Source organism: Rutidosis leptorrhynchoides, chromosome 1, assembly GCF_046630445.1.
Source record: "Rutidosis leptorrhynchoides isolate AG116_Rl617_1_P2 chromosome 1, CSIRO_AGI_Rlap_v1, whole genome shotgun sequence".
Classification (NCBI taxonomy): domain Eukaryota; kingdom Viridiplantae; phylum Streptophyta; class Magnoliopsida; order Asterales; family Asteraceae; genus Rutidosis; species Rutidosis leptorrhynchoides.
This window is the reverse complement of record NC_092333.1, coordinates 174,889,997-174,906,414: the sequence shown is the minus strand read 5'-3', so window position 1 is coordinate 174,906,414 and position 16,418 is coordinate 174,889,997. Positions and strand designations below refer to the sequence as shown.

General features: G+C 30.9%; 1 protein-coding gene across 1 annotated transcript; it reads right to left on the bottom strand.

Moving 5' to 3' along the window:
- Positions 1-7,321: 7,321 nt before the first annotated feature.
- LOC139867102 (large ribosomal subunit protein bL9c-like) lies at positions 7,322-9,980 on the bottom strand. The gene is made up of 7 exons (XM_071855437.1): positions 9,768-9,980; positions 9,527-9,654; positions 8,645-8,690; positions 8,410-8,507; positions 8,270-8,317; positions 7,765-7,901; positions 7,322-7,485 (listed from the first exon to the last, which is right to left on the bottom strand). Exons 1-6 carry the CDS (start codon positions 9,924-9,926, stop codon positions 7,781-7,783), a joined length of 600 nt encoding a protein of 199 aa, XP_071711538.1. The 5' UTR covers positions 9,927-9,980; the 3' UTR covers positions 7,322-7,485; positions 7,765-7,780.
- Between the last annotated feature and the right edge of the window lie 6,438 nt (positions 9,981-16,418).

The following is a 16,418-nucleotide window of genomic DNA, read 5'->3' as shown; positions in this document are numbered from 1 at the left end:
GAAAGCACGTAGACGCATCTGAGATGATAAACACGAGGTTTGATTCACAAAAAATACCCCCGAACATTACCCATAACCTCCTTGGCAATAACCCATAATTTCCTTAGCTCTAGCTTGCTCGAAAACTCATTTTGAAAATTACTTGGACAGCACTCCGTCGTAATATTTGATGTACATTATTATTTTTGTATCGCAAAAATAATAACACTAATAATAAAAAAAATAATAAGATTAATAATAATCTTATTAATAATAATAATAATAATAATAATAATAATATAAATAATAAATAAAATAAATACGGAGTAATATGTATGTGTGTGTTTTTTTTTCTTTCTTTACTCGGCAGAAAATGTTGCAATTTATAGAACCTGGCCTGAAATCTGGAGTCATGCGACTCGCATGGAAATGGCCTTCTGGCCATGCGACTCGCATGAGGACCAGGGACAGCTCACATTGTTTTTGTCCTAACATTTGTCGACATAATAAAATATAAATATAATATATATAATTTAAATTAATTAATTATATATTATATTAAATTCACGTGCATAGTTGACTTGTAATTTTTGTTCCGATAAGTCGTACGTTGTCACTCGACTTATGTCCCGGTTCCGGTTTTTCGAACGCCCTTTCGTACGCTGAGAAAACTTGTACTTTACGTTTCGTGAATCGTACCTTTGTCAAAATATAGTCTTAAATCATCCATAAAATATACCACTGTAGCAAAGTTACTGTAGCAAAGTCAATTTTTACTGTAGCAATTCACTGTAGCAAAGTCAATTTCACTGTAGCAAATAGTGATTTTCAAAAACACTGTAGCATTTTGGGTACTGTAGCAATTTGAAAATGTTACTATCGTTTACTAAATAACTTAAAATTATATATATGTATATATCTTTTTAATATATATAAATCAGTTTTTAAATACACATTGGAAGTTATTTATAAATAAATTTTAATAATAAATATTTCAACTTATCATATATATTCAAATAGATATTTAAACCAATAAGTTTAATGTACGGTATCAAATAATTAATACATTGTTACCTTTTCAAGTTATAGTATATATGTATTTATTTACATATAATTGTTCGCGAATCGTCGAAAACAACCGAAAGGTATTTAAATATATAAAAGTAGTTCAAAAATTTTGAGATTCAGTTTTACAGACTTTGCTTATCGTGTCGAAAATGTTAATCATACAAAGATTAAGTTTAAATTTGGTCAGAAATTTCCGGGTCATCACAACTGTGATTTTATTGAAACTGAATACTTTTACAATAACACCCAACTCACGAGTGAGGGGGAGAGTGAGAGTAATGACACTCTAAGTTGGATGACATGGGTACCACCTCAACCACTAAACCCCGAGCCAATTAACCCCGAACCAATACCAGACACCGAACCAATACCAAACCATGAGCCAATTGAACCCGAATCAATACCAAACCATGAACCTATAGAAACCACTGACACCACCTCAAATAATGATAATCAAACCCAAGTTGAACAAAATTCCGATGAACTCACCCAGCGATATGTCCTTCCTCAAAGAGCCAATAGAGGTGTTCCACCGAAACGATACTCACCAGAAAAAGAGGCGCAAAGATCTAGATATCCTATGGCTAATATAGCACAAGGAAATCTGTCGAAAGAAGCTCATCAATTTAATTCCGCAATTTACTCTGAAAACATTCCAACTTCCGTCGAACAAGCTCTAAAATCAAAAAACTGGAGCAAAGTAATGGAAGTTGAAATGAAAGCCTTGAATGATAATAACACGTGGAAAAAATGTGTCTTGCCTCAAGGAAAAAAACCAGTGGGATGTCGATGGGTATTTACAATAAAACATAAACCAGATGGTACTATTGAAAGATATAAAGCTCGACTGGTTGCAAAAGGGTACACTCAGACATATGGGATCGATTATTCCGAAACTTTCTCACCAGTTGCAAAGATTGATACCATTAGAGTTCTCTTCTCTATCGCTGCAAATGAAGATTGGCCACTTCACCAATTTGATGTGAAGAATGCTTTTCTACATGGCGAATTAAAGGAAGAAGTCTATATGGAAGCACCACCGGGATTTACCAACAACTTCAAAAACAGGGAAGTTTGTCGACTTAAAAGGGCGTTATATGGGTTAAAACAATCCCCACGGGCTTGGTTTGGGAGATTCACTTTAGCTATGAAAAACTATGGTTTTAAACAAAGTAATTCTGATCATACTCAATTTCTTAAACGAAGAAAAACCTTTTTACATGTTTAATTATTTACGTTGATGACATGATAATTACCGGAAATGATAAAGAAGAAATCTCAAAACTTAAAACAAACTTATTTAATGAATTTGAAATGAAAGATTTGGGGAGACTTAAATACTTTTTAGGGATTGAAGTATTACGATCTCAACAGGGGATATTTATCTGTCAAAAGAAATATGTCCTTGATTTTCTTGCAGAAACAGGGATGGTTGATTGCAAACCAGCCGATACTCCTATGATTCCAAACCAAAAGATATACATGGAAGACAAAGCCGAGCTTGCTGATAAAGGGCGATATCAAAGACTTGTAGGAAAACTCATCTACCTTGCTCACACTCGACCAGATATAGCACACGCAGTTGGGGTCGTAAGTCAATTCATGCATCAACCACAAGTTCATCATATGGAAGTCGTAATCAGAATCATCAGATATTTAAAGAAAACGGCAGATCATGGAGTTGTCTTCAGGAAGAATGGTCACTTAGAAACCAAAATTTATACAGATGCTAGTTGGGCTGGAGAAAAAGGAGATAGAAGGTCTACCTCAGGATTCTTCACTCTTGTAGGAGGAAATCTAGTTGCATGGAGAAGTAAGAAACAAAAGGTGGTTTCACTCTCAAGTGCCGAGTCCGAATTCAGAGGGATAGCAAAGGGAGTAGTTGAAGCCTTATGGATTAAAAAGTTACTAACAGAAGTTGGATTCCAACCAAAAAAAGCTATTCAGATTATGTGCGACAATGAAGCTGCAATAGCTATCTCAGAAAATCCAGTTCAACATGATCGAACAAAACATGTTGAAGTGGACAGACATTTCATCAGAGAAAAACTGGATGCCGAAATTATTTCTTTACCACACGTCAGATCAGAGGACCAATTGGCCGACATCCTAACAAAGTCAGTAAATGGAAGACTCTTCAGCGATGTTCTTGTCAAGTTGAATATTGGGAATCCCACTATTCAACTTGAGGGGGAGTGTTAAATAATATAAAATAAGAGATAAAGCACCTGGAAGAGTGAGAAAGTCCCTGCAAGTAGAAGCATGCTCAACAAAAAACGTTTATGTCCCTGCACACTTCATCTAGATTAGTGTTTCCACATATATTTTATAATTAGTCCCATTCTCTAGACTAAATATAGCTGTTAGATTCTTAAGTGTATAAAACACACTTAAGCTCTTATTTGTAAAACACTTCTCAGTTTGAAATAACTGAATCAATTATCAATAAACATTTTCAGATTATCATTTTCATTAGAAATCATAAATCATTTGTAATAGGTTGCCTACTCGACATCTTAATGTAACTCTAGCTAGCATTTGGGTTGTATGGTGTGAACATTTTTTGATGCTCTCGTTAGCATCCTTGTGTAATTGCTAAAATAGTATATAATAAAATGTTGCTTTTCAAATAAAGAAAAAAAACAAAAAAAAAAGATATACGATCTTATTAACATAAAGCTTCAATTAAAACCATTTCTAATGACATTTGATACAAGCAATTGCAATTAAACTACTATAACCATTGGTACAAGCTATTCAAAACAAACACAATCCATTGATACCTTTGATACTACTCTTAACCTTGTTTTTCTAATGGCTACTAAATTTATTTAATTTCATATATACATTGATTTTTGACACTTTGGGTTATTAAAGAGGCTAAGGAAATGTGGATTTATTTTATATTTTCTACCTGTTATCTCAATGATAAGGCTAGTATAAAAATATATTTCTAATCATTCAAGTTATAAAGAAATGATTAGACTTTATCATCGACTACTACAATAAATCAAATGATTCGGAGTCTATTATAGACCAATTCTTTTTATGTGAATACACTAAATATATATACTAATACTAATAGTGAACTACTACTTTTGGGAGTTTCAAGAGACAATAGTGAACTGAAAAAATTAATAAATAAATTAAATGACTACTTCTCTCGAATATAGACACTATCAAATACATATTTATAAATCTGCACACAAAATTCGCTACAAATGATAGCGAAAATCGCAAACAGATGACAACCAATAAATTAAAGACTCGTAGCAATGGTACTTTGTGTTTTATACATTCAAGAAAATAGAAAAATAAACCGCAGGAGGAGCGAATGCTTAAACCGCGAAAAAGGCCATTGCAATGTGTCTATTTTATTGGTTATCTTCTGTTTGCAGTTTTCACTATCATTTTCTTGTGTCTGTATTTGCAATGTCTATATTTGAGAGAGGAAAATAGACATTTGATTATTTTAGTAATTTTCTCTAAAAAATTTCATTAACTCAAGAGCCTAGCCTCCACATTATACTAAGACCACTTTCTTACGAGTATACTTCCCCGTCTTGCACTTAGTCCCCAGGACAAGACCATTAGGCATGGTTCTGTCTTCAATGAATTTGTCTTGTGCCTCAAGTAGGTACATAATTTTTATATGTATTTGTGGGTCCATATAATTGTATGTTTTTGACTATAAACATAATTTATGTGTTGCTAGTTTTTCAGTCTGCAGATTTTATTGTGTCTTAGCACTGACAGACGTTTTTACCGTAGACAATTAGGTCACATCTTCTTTACAGATATGATTAGCAAATATTCACACAAAAACATCTTAGAAAACAAACAACGCCTTAGTTTTATCAGTCATTCAGTCTTAATGTTGATGCAACACTGATGTACGTGTTAAATGGTTCAGTCATATGTGTTCGATATTAAGTGGTCTAGCAACCACGAATGAACCTATTTTATTAGACAGTCAGTCATAGGTGTTATCGATATTAAGTAGTCTAGTAACCTTTAATGAACCTATTTTATTAGATAAAAAAAGTTGCATTATACTTGTGACCTTAATTTGAAGAATAACATCATATCATTTCCATTACTTTATTTTAGAGGTCTTCAAAAAATATAGTACTCCTTATTAAGGTTATGTTTGTGCAAATTGGGCCTCAAAAGCTGTACCAACATTCTGATAAACCTTGAGGTCTCTGGTTTTTGGTAGCTTTACCTTAAACAGAAATGTCTGGTTTTAAAAGGTAATGGACCTTCTTTACTCATGAAGTCATGATCCAAAAGTTGAATGATTGGTTTAAATGGTGATACAAAATCCATAAGTATATCTATATGTATTATAGATATACATACAAAATCAATGATGACTTGTATGGCCGAAAGTGAACCGGTAACGTTTAACCCTATTAATTCTAGTGAAATCCTGCATCATCCGATTAAGAACAAGAAACCGCAAAAGCGAAAAGATAGAGTGGTTCAAGGTGCTGATATGACAAAATCCGGCATCTTCATTAAGGACATTTGAGTCCTTTAGTTCGGTTCCATGCTACTTATTGTTGTATTTCTTTTTATTTTGTAGTTTGTTATATTCGTATGCTTATAGTCAGTGTTGTAAAAAACCTGATTACTCGCCGATTAATCTTCGATTAATCATTTTCAGTAGCAATCCGTTCCGATTTTCAAAAATCCGTTTAATTAAACGGTCAACGTCAATTGATGGATCAAAATCGAATTTTGTAATCAAAGTCAGTCAAAGTAAAAAATGGTTAACATTTTAACATGAATTTAAACGAGACTTCTATAGTTTTGAAGCAAAATGAACAATTTTAGACAATTATGTTAAAAATTATCTTTATATTTATGGTTTTTTTATAGTTACACATATAAGTTTTAAAATTTAAGATATAAATGTATACATTACAATCCGATTAATCTCCGATTAATCCCCGAATTGCCGATTAATCCTTCCAAAACGATACAAGATGACATTCATCACAAAGTGTCTTTTTAAATGTTCATATTTTCATCTAATCTATAATGTTCGTGAACAAAGTTTTTTTAAAAAACGAAAATTAAAAAAAAAAATTTGTGAAAAATATATATATATATATTTAAAAAAAAAAATTTTGCTTCCCCCGCTACCCCCAATTGGTTACTTCCCCATTGATCCTGCCCATATATATATATATATATATATATATATATATATATATATATATATATATATATATATATATATATATATATTAAAAAAAAAGATTTTGCTTCCCCCGCTACCCCCAATTGGTTACTTCCTCATTGATCCTGCCCATATATATATATATATATATATATATATATATATATATATATATATATATATATATATATATATATATATATATATATATATATATATATATATATATATATATATATATATATATATAGTGGTAGGATCAAAAGGGAAGTAACCATTCGGGGGGAAGCAAAAACTTTTTTTTCGTTTTTTGAAAAAACTTTGTTCACGAACATTATAGATGAAATGAAAATATGAACATTTAGTAGAGACACTTTGTGATAAATGTTTTTATTTTGGCGGGAAAACGCTCGAAGAAGTAATATATAACAATTATCGTGTTTTTCGAGCGTATTTTGAGGTTTTAGCTATTGGGTTTTAGATATTAGGGTTTAGATATTAGGGTTTATAGGGTTTAGATATTAGGGTTTAGAAATTTAGGGTTTAGGGTTTAGATTTAGGGTTTAGATTTAGGATTTAGATTGAGTTTTTAACACGAACGGTTTAGACTTTAGGGTTTAGGGTTGGTGTTTTGGGTTTATGGAATAAACCCAAAACACCAAACCCTAAACCCTAAACCCTAAACTCTAAATCGGGCTAAATTTTACTTCACAAAACATGAAAAAAAAACGTTCATATTCTTCACGAACAATATTATCTTGAATGTTATTTTTGTCGATCGTTTTCCCGCCTAAATAATAACATTCATCACGAAGTGTCTCTTCTAAATATTCATATTTTCGTGTGATCTTGATGCCGGAAAAAAAAAAATTCAAAAAAAACGAAAACAAATTTTTTTTGCTTCCCCCCGATTGGTTACTTCCCCATTGATCCTGACCCTATATATATATATATATATATATATATATATATATATATATATATATATATATATATATATATATATATATATATATATATATATATATATTAGTATTAATAATAATATATAAGAAATATATGAGTGTTTCTGGAGTTTCACTAGAGTGAACTAATTAACAAAATGACCAATTTAAAGCCAAGGGTATGTACATACATACCAATGTTATATTGTGAGAACATAACACAAAACAAATAAAAAAAATACTGGATCTTGAACAAGGGCAGCTATATCTGCAATTTCTAAGACTATTTTTCACATATTTTTCATCCTGCATACACAAAAAATTTGAAACAAAATAAGTACTTTTTTCATAGGGGAACCAGTTACATCCTAGCCTACATATGCATAATAGTGAAAATATATATGTATGTTATAGAACACAAGATACAATGGCCCATTTCTAGCATATAAACTAACAACTGGTATTTTACCTAACAATGTGTTCCTCTTAGAACCACATTATTACACTACAATAGACAAAATTACATTTAATAAACAAACAGTGATATAAAATTAAAATGGATAGATTCATAAACGTATTACGTACCTTGAAGTATATTCTCTTAGTTGGCAAATACATTCAACCTTACTTGAGCGCTAACGTCAGGATGAAGTTTTAGCTCTGCAATATACTCTCCTGTTTCTCGGATCTCTGGTAGAGAAACAATTCTTTTGTCGATATCCCTATAAGTATGAACATTAACACTCATAACTAAACTTTAAGCAATAAAAAAGATACCTCTTATAACTCATGATTCAATTGTGAATAAGAACAAATTGTTAAAATATGATTAACTTTGTTGATTTCTGTTTTGTCGCACACTTACATTGCACTAACAAGAAGGCGTACAGTTTAATTTTTATTTACTATAATTTCCCAAGTTTAACAAGTTTTCAGACACTGAATTCACATCAAGAAAAAAAAAAAGAACATGGTCAAAGTCAAGAAAAAAAAGCTGCTAGGCCATCTTTTCAACCGCGTAAGGTTACCTTAATACAGATATAAATACATAAATACCTTAGTAAAACTAAGCAACTTTTAAGAAGATTACCTTTGAAGTTGTGCCTTAATTATGTCAACAAGATCTTGAGCAGTAACACTGCAAGTAATAAGTAGTGTTAGTATTCAGTTTATAAAGGAACTGCGTATAAGCATATTATTTATCGAGGTAAAAATAGATATAATGCATACCTTCCAAAAATTTGTTTTCCTTTCCCTCCTTTACGTTTCACCTTGAAAGCTCCTACAGTTTCAAAAATTCGAGCAAGTTGCAGAGCCTCTTCTTTTACCTGATAAACAAATATATAATTAGCCCAATATTACCAAAAAGTATATAGCACTTAAGAATTCTATATGTAGATAACATATTAACAATATTTCTTCATGTGAGAAACAAGGGTATGGTTTAAAGGGAACTTGTAAATACGCGTTGTTTTTCAGCCTCAATTCTTTCTTCTTCAACCTTCATTTCCCTGGAGAAAGAGCAAAATAAATAAATAAATGTCGGAAAATGAAAATTGCTTTTATATTTAGACATTACAAATTACTTTATCCACTCATATGGGATCTAGGTACAAGCATGTGAAGTATTTTCGACATAACGAATTCAATGGGGGAAAAACTATAACAAAATCAGTAAACTTACAAAGATATCAGTAACACCTATAACTTTAGGAGTTTTGTTTTTCTTATAAGACATAATGTGAATAAATGTAATGTAATGTAATGTAATGTAAAATCTAATATAATGTATTGTGACGTAATCTATTGATAATTACGCCAGAAGTTATCCAACTTAACTATCTTGGTTACTATAAGTATCGATATAAAACCAGAAGCTATCCAAAACCTTGCTATTGTATGTATTTTATTACATCCTATAATTAGTAAACCGAGATGTGGCAGCATTTAAACCGTTAAAATGATGTGGTGATGATGTGGCATCGTATATGGTTGCGCGTCGTTCAAAAATCAATTCACCCAATTAAGAGGTGATCGGGTACCTACACTAACGAATTTTATGATGTGTAATACATACACGATCACGAAAATGGTAACGTTTGATACAAAATTCCGTTGTAATCAACGATAATAATATGTCATTTACCATCACATTCCCACATTACTTTTTCAGGAGAGTTTAACAAATTGAATACTCAAAAAAACCCAAACAATCTTTCTATGTGGCATTTTCACAAACGGTTGGCATGCATCATACAATATAACTAATTAACCCATTTAACCCTACTCAAAATTAACTTTATTAACTCAGATTAATCAATAAAATCAACTAAAATTAGTACATTACTTGAGAAGAACAGGAGTAACAATCCGAGCTTTCCCAGATGGGTGCAAATAGTTTCTGTAAAACCCAGCTTTCACATCCAAAAGCTGCCCTTTCTTTCCAACATCAGTTACATCCTCAATCAAGATTATCTACAAATTCCAACAAAAGTAACCACAAATTAACTTAACACTATCATAATTAACATAAGCCTATAAAAAAAAGCACTTGAATTTGATGAAAATGTGAGTAATTTGAATTGTACCTTGCGTGTTTTCTTGGCTTTCTTTTGAGCAAAAATAAGAAAGGCTGAAGATTTATCGGAAATTTTGATGGGTTCGTTGGTGGTTGCTGTTAAAGTGCGGTTGTTGTTGAGCCATGAAGACGAGTTCCATGATAAACTTGCTGCTGCCGGTGACGCCATTGATGATTTTTTATCTTATCCGGAGGTATATTTTCTTGTTATGAGATAGAACTAGTAGAGTGTGTATTTTTCGGTTTATCTATTATACTTTCTCAAATTATTACTCCATTATTCGTTAAATTTAATAAATTCTGTAAAAAAAAAAAAAAAAAATAGTGTTTTTATAAACATTAAACATAATGGATTATATTATAAGGAAAATTGAACTTTCACCAAATTTTTATTGTATACATTCAACTTTCAAAACTTCTATTGTTCACGTCTCTCAAAGATTAGCAGAATCGAAATAGCGTAATTATTAAGTCATCTCAATGGGTTCAGAAATCACACGTTTCTCTGGATCATCATAACGTACTTCCACATATCCACTCGGAGGAAGGTCTTTTGTAATGGATGACAGTTCTTGAATTTATGGCACAGTGTTTTAAGCTGAGTAAAGTGAATATTAAAATCTGTGAGCTCTACTTTAAGCAACCATCTCGCTAGCTAATTCAAAAGTCTGCTAGCTTTGGTTATTTTTCTGTTATTATAAGCTAGTTATCAAGTATGTAATTTGTATTTTGTTTCCTAGTCTTGACCCATATTTAAAATGGGCTAATAGTGACTAGCTTTTGTAATGGGCAAAGTTATATCTTTGATGACAAGGTTTGGAATGTTTTAAATACAACTGAATTTTTAGCCAAAAAAAAAAAAGTGAATATTATTTCGAATAAATGACGAATTAAGTCGCTCTTTGATATGCAGAATAAGGCCTACGAGCTCTTTTTTTTTTATAAGGCAGAGATCTCTCCACACCAAGGAACTCACAATGGAGATCGAACAACTATTTTACCTTCACATATTCCTATTCTATACGCTAGAAAGAGAAAGGGTCTAAAATGAACCGAAATGGAATTGGCTATTGAACAGCCAAACATATTCCGACAAGCCCTCGTGGATCAAGATGAGAATGAATCCGGTAATTCAGGACATACTCATCCTAGAGCTTATGCTCTCCTCTGAGGAGGGGGTTTTTATGGAAAGAGAAGTAAGAAAAATTCGCTAGTCTTCCTAACAAAAGAAGTCAAATCCCAACTCGATCGGTCGGTTGGTTGGGCCACCTAAGAGAATTAAAAATTATCGATCGGTTTCGGTTTGATTAAATTTGAAGAAGTGCAGCATATTGGAATTTCTTCCTACGGCGAGTTCTTGCCAATAACCACATCCACTGAATAAAAACATTAAACTAAAAGCCCATACAAAAACATTCCATGATGCATATCAAGATCAGAACTGGGTTAATGTTATGAATGAGGAAATAGAAGCCTTAAACATAAATAATACATGGGTTTTGATTAATTTACCTTTAGAAAGAAAACCTATAGGATGTAAGTGAGTTTATAGGATAGAATATAAATCTACTAATGAGATAGATAGATATAAAGCTAGACTTGTTGCTAAAGGCTAAAATCAAAGTGAAGTACAAGATTTTGATGAAACATTCTCACCAGCTGTAAAAATGGTTACTGTTAAAGTTGCTGCAATAATGATTGGTCTTTGTGTCAAATTGACATTCATAATGCATACCTTTATGGTGATCTTACTGAATATGTGTATATGTCTCTTCCTGAGGGTTACTTTGACAAAAATGATACTAGGGTTTGTAAGTTAGTAAAATCATTATATGATTTAAAACAAGCTCCTAGAAAATGGAATGAAAAGTTTTGCGATATTTTATTTGAATATGGTTTTAAACAAAGTGTCAAAGATTATTCTTTGTTTGTTAAAGTTACCCTTGATAACTGTATATATCTGCTTGTTTGTGCAGATATAATCTTAACTAAAAACTGTGAATATGTTATCAATGACTGTAAGAATTTTTTGAAAACTAAGTTTAAAATTAAAGACTTAGAAAATTTAAGTACTTTCTTGGAATTGAACTGCTTGATAATAATGACTGTTATGTTTTGTGCCAACGAAAGTATTGTTTGGAATTTTATCTAAATTTGGTTTACTTGTAAGTAAACCTGCTATTAACCTGTGGAATATGGGTATATTTTTAGTAATATAAGGGATAATTCCACTGCTAATTTTCCATTAATCAATATTAGTGAATATCATTATATATCTATGTAGTGTCTTAGTCAACATATGCATGCTCATTTAAATTCTCATTTAAAAGCTGCTTTAAGAGTTTTAAGATATCTTAAAGGATCTCCAGGTAATGGTATCTCTATAAAGAATAGCATTGAAATGACTGTTTTTGCTTTTGTTGACTCCGACAATGCTAAATGTAGTATGATGAGAAGGTCTGATACATGTTTCTGTGTCTTTCTTTGTGATACTTTAATTTCATGGAGAAGTAAGAACCAATTCATTGTGTCTAGATCATCTGCAGAAGCACGAGCTTAGAGCTCGTGCTTCTGTAAACTCTGAAATTATTGGATTTTAAAGATTTCAACTTACTTGAAAATTACAACTGTTTTACCTGTAAAAGTTTATTATGATAATAAATCAGCTATACAAATTGCAAAAAATCCTGTTTTACATGAAAGAATTGAGTATTTTGAAGTTGATTTGCATTTTGTAAAAGTAAAATTAGTTCAGGATTAATTGAAACTGAACAAATAGCTTCAAGTGATAATATTTGTGACATTTTTACCACGGATTTAAGTGTATCACAACATAAAGTATTGTCTGATAAACTTACTTTACCCATCATTTCATGTTTAAATTGAAGAGGGATATTGAATTATATTCATAGTTAACAATCTAACATGATTTATGTTTAGTTTTATTCGTTCTCATTTTAGAGTTAAGAACTACAGAAACCTTAAAGTCATTTTATCAAAGTGAAGTTTTGTGGCCAAAGCATAAAACATGGAACTTGATTGTTGGAGCTGAAATGAAGACTTGAGGGGTCTGGATGCAAATTTAACTTTTATATATATATATATATATATATATATATATATATATATATATATATATATATATATATATATATATATATATATATATATATATATATATATATATATATATATATGTATATATGTGTGTGTGTGTGTGTGTGTGTTTCATTATTCGGTTTCATTCAATTCTGTAGTTCTGGGGGACAACAAATTCATGATACTTTGAATTTGTTAGTGTTAGTGATATATTGTGTGAACCTTTGTAATACTTCACAGGCGTTTTGATTGTGATACTGATTCGTAAAGTTCTTTTGCCTCTTGTGATTAGAGGATTTATCTTATGTGATTGAAGGATTAAATCAATATGTATTTGTTCAAATTAGCTCATTATCCATAGTATTATTCATTGGAGGTCCGGAGGGGGAATAAGGTGATCGGCTGCTTGGGGCTCAAAGTTTTCAGGTGCCCATTTTTTTTATATATACAGACAAGAGATTTGAGGAACATGACAACTATGGGAACACAACTGAAACAACGAAGACGAAATATAATAGGCCCAAAATCAAAAAGCAAAAGCCCCAGAAAAAAAGAAATCAAGGTCCACTAGCATTCATTTGAACCTCTTTTTAAATAGATTATTCGTTAGGGTCTAAGGGTCTTTTTTAAATAATTTATATTATTCACTAGAGTTTAAGGGTCTTTTTTCAACTCGTTCTGGATACTTAAATTTTCGAGAACGATATTATCTATTTACTATATTACTCCTTTTGTTGGGATAATAAATAATACAAGTTGACAGCATGTGTTCTTGACTAAAAAGAGATGACAAAAAGCTTGAGAGGTGAAAATGAAAATAAAAATAATGTTAGTCTGCCATTGATTTTTACCTCCCCTGGAGGCCTCGATTTTACTGTAGTTGTGTAGTATTTAAGTAGATTTTTTAAAGCTAATAAAGCGTGGACATTGACGTCTTTACTTATTACTTATTACTTATTGAATTATAAAAGAAAGCTAATTCAAACTATATTACTTTTATGCTAAATTCTTTCAACGATTACAACAAATCTGTCTGACGAATTGACGATCCATTATTTTATATTTAATGAATATCTAACTTATATCAATCATCAATTCATCATTTTGTACTATCTATCTTCTACAGTATTATTGCATAAATAAGGATTATTCAAGTTTAAAAAAAATTAAAATTAAAGAAAAAGATATTTTAAACTCCTCATGATAATATGATTAAAATAATTAATTATTTTAAATAAAAATATTAACATGTTAATTGTAAAAATATATGGAACATTATGTACAACCTTATGATAAAATACCTTTATGACCATATGTACAATATTTAAAGCATTATGTACAACCTTATAGTAAAATACCTTCATGACCATATGTACAATATTTGAAAAATTATGTACAACCTTATGATAAAACACCCTATGACTATATGTACAAATTTTAAAACAAATTGTACAATCTTTTACAAAACATCACATGAACACATGTACAAACTTTGAAACATATTGTACAACTTTCATATTATAATTGTATTTTAGGTTTTTTTTTTAAATTAAAGAGACATTTATTATTACTAATAATTATTATTAAAAATATAAATACTCGATTTTAGAGCAAACTTTATTATTATTATATTATTATTATTCAAATATTGGTTCACTTTATGAGATTAATTACGTTACATATGTATGCGAAATACATGTCTCAATAAAATGTTGTAATGTAGCTTTTATGACAAGAAAAATAATCATTGTGATGAAAGTTAGAAGAAACTTGTGGGAGAATGAATGTAGTTCATTTATTCTGACTAAGTTAAGTATATCCAGGGGCGAATTTAGAGGGGGGGCAGGGGTGGCGCCCGCCCCCAGTCGATTTCGAAATTTTAGTGTAAAAATTTGGATTTTTTTTATTTTGCCCCAAACACAAAAGCCATTTGCCCCAAACCCAAAAGCCATTTGCCCCAAAACCTACATATTTTACTTCAAAACCTTCAAATTTTGCCCACAATTCTCTAAATTTTGCCCCAAAACCTTCAAATTTTGCCCACAAATCTTCAAATTTTATCCAAAAACCTCAAAATTTTGCCTAAAAACCTCCAATTTTTGTCCCAAAAACTCCGTATTTTGCCCAAAAAAGTTGCTACGGTTTTAAAAAAAAATTTCGCCCCCGGTGAAGAAAAATCCTGCTTCCGCCACTGATTATATCAATATGTTTGTAAAAACGACAAGTTTTTTAGTCGGAATCTGTGATTCTACGGGTCATTAAGCTAAATAACTTTAGCATTTACGTTTACTTAATACATAAAACATATCATTAAACTGTTTCATTTAAACAAACCCGTAATTTTACGGGTCATTTCACTAGTTATAATAAAAACACAATTATATTTTCTGCATTAATATTGTTTCATTAATATCTTCATAAATCGCACTTATGAAAAATTCAATTATATAAACATATTAATAATAAGATATAAAATGTATATGAGTTGTAAGGTAACATATTATCTAAAGAGATACACAGTGTTATATCAACTCAATATATTATAAGGCAGAAGATTCTAAATGACTGCAACTACATTTAACTTATTTAGCATAGTCTTAGTTAGTTAAAGAGTTTGTTAGGTTGTTAGTTTAGTTGTTAATTACAGTTATATATTTTGTCTCATAGTGGTGGGGTATATAAAGCACTGTAATCTTCATTCGTATGTAACTTTCTCATTTTAGTGGAATTCAACCAATTCTTATGGTCTCAGAGCGATCACGACGAGTGATCCAATCATTCCACAAACCTCCACACTCATTTCAACTGGTGACACTGCTCTATGACACTCCGGACTTGGGCACCCTTCTATTCATGTAATGAAAAAACATTAAACAATTTAGTTCTGTAATAAAGTGCGATCATATTACTCATTCTTATAACATTTGTCCTATGTCTAAACAACACTCTTTACCATTTCCAATTAGTCATTCACATTCAGCATCTTTGTTTACACTTGTTCATATGGATGTATGGGGACCATACAAACACAAAACTATGAATAATTGTAGATACTTCCTCACCATAGTTGATGACCACTCAAGGGCAGCCTGGACATATATCATACCTAGTAAACACCATGTTATCTCACACATTGAAATGTTTCATACTTATACAATCAATCACTTCAATAAACCAATCAAAACCATCAGGACTGACAATGGTTCTGAATTTATCAACCAAGACCTAACCAATTTCTTTCAACTAAATGGCATAATACACCAAACAAGCTGTCCATACATACCTCAACAAAATGCTAGGGTTGAGAGAAAACACAAACAATTGCTAGAAATTGCTAGGGCCCTTAGATTCCAATCCAACATCCCAGTACACCTATGGGGTTACTGCATACTTACAGCCACATACCTCATAAATAGACTTCTAACCAAACCTTTACACAACAAAAGTCCTTATGAGATAGTTTATAACACTCCACCTGATCTCTCACACTTAAGAATAATTGGGTGTAAAGCAAATGCCCATACACACTCACCAGATAAGTTTGAACCAAGATCCATACCCT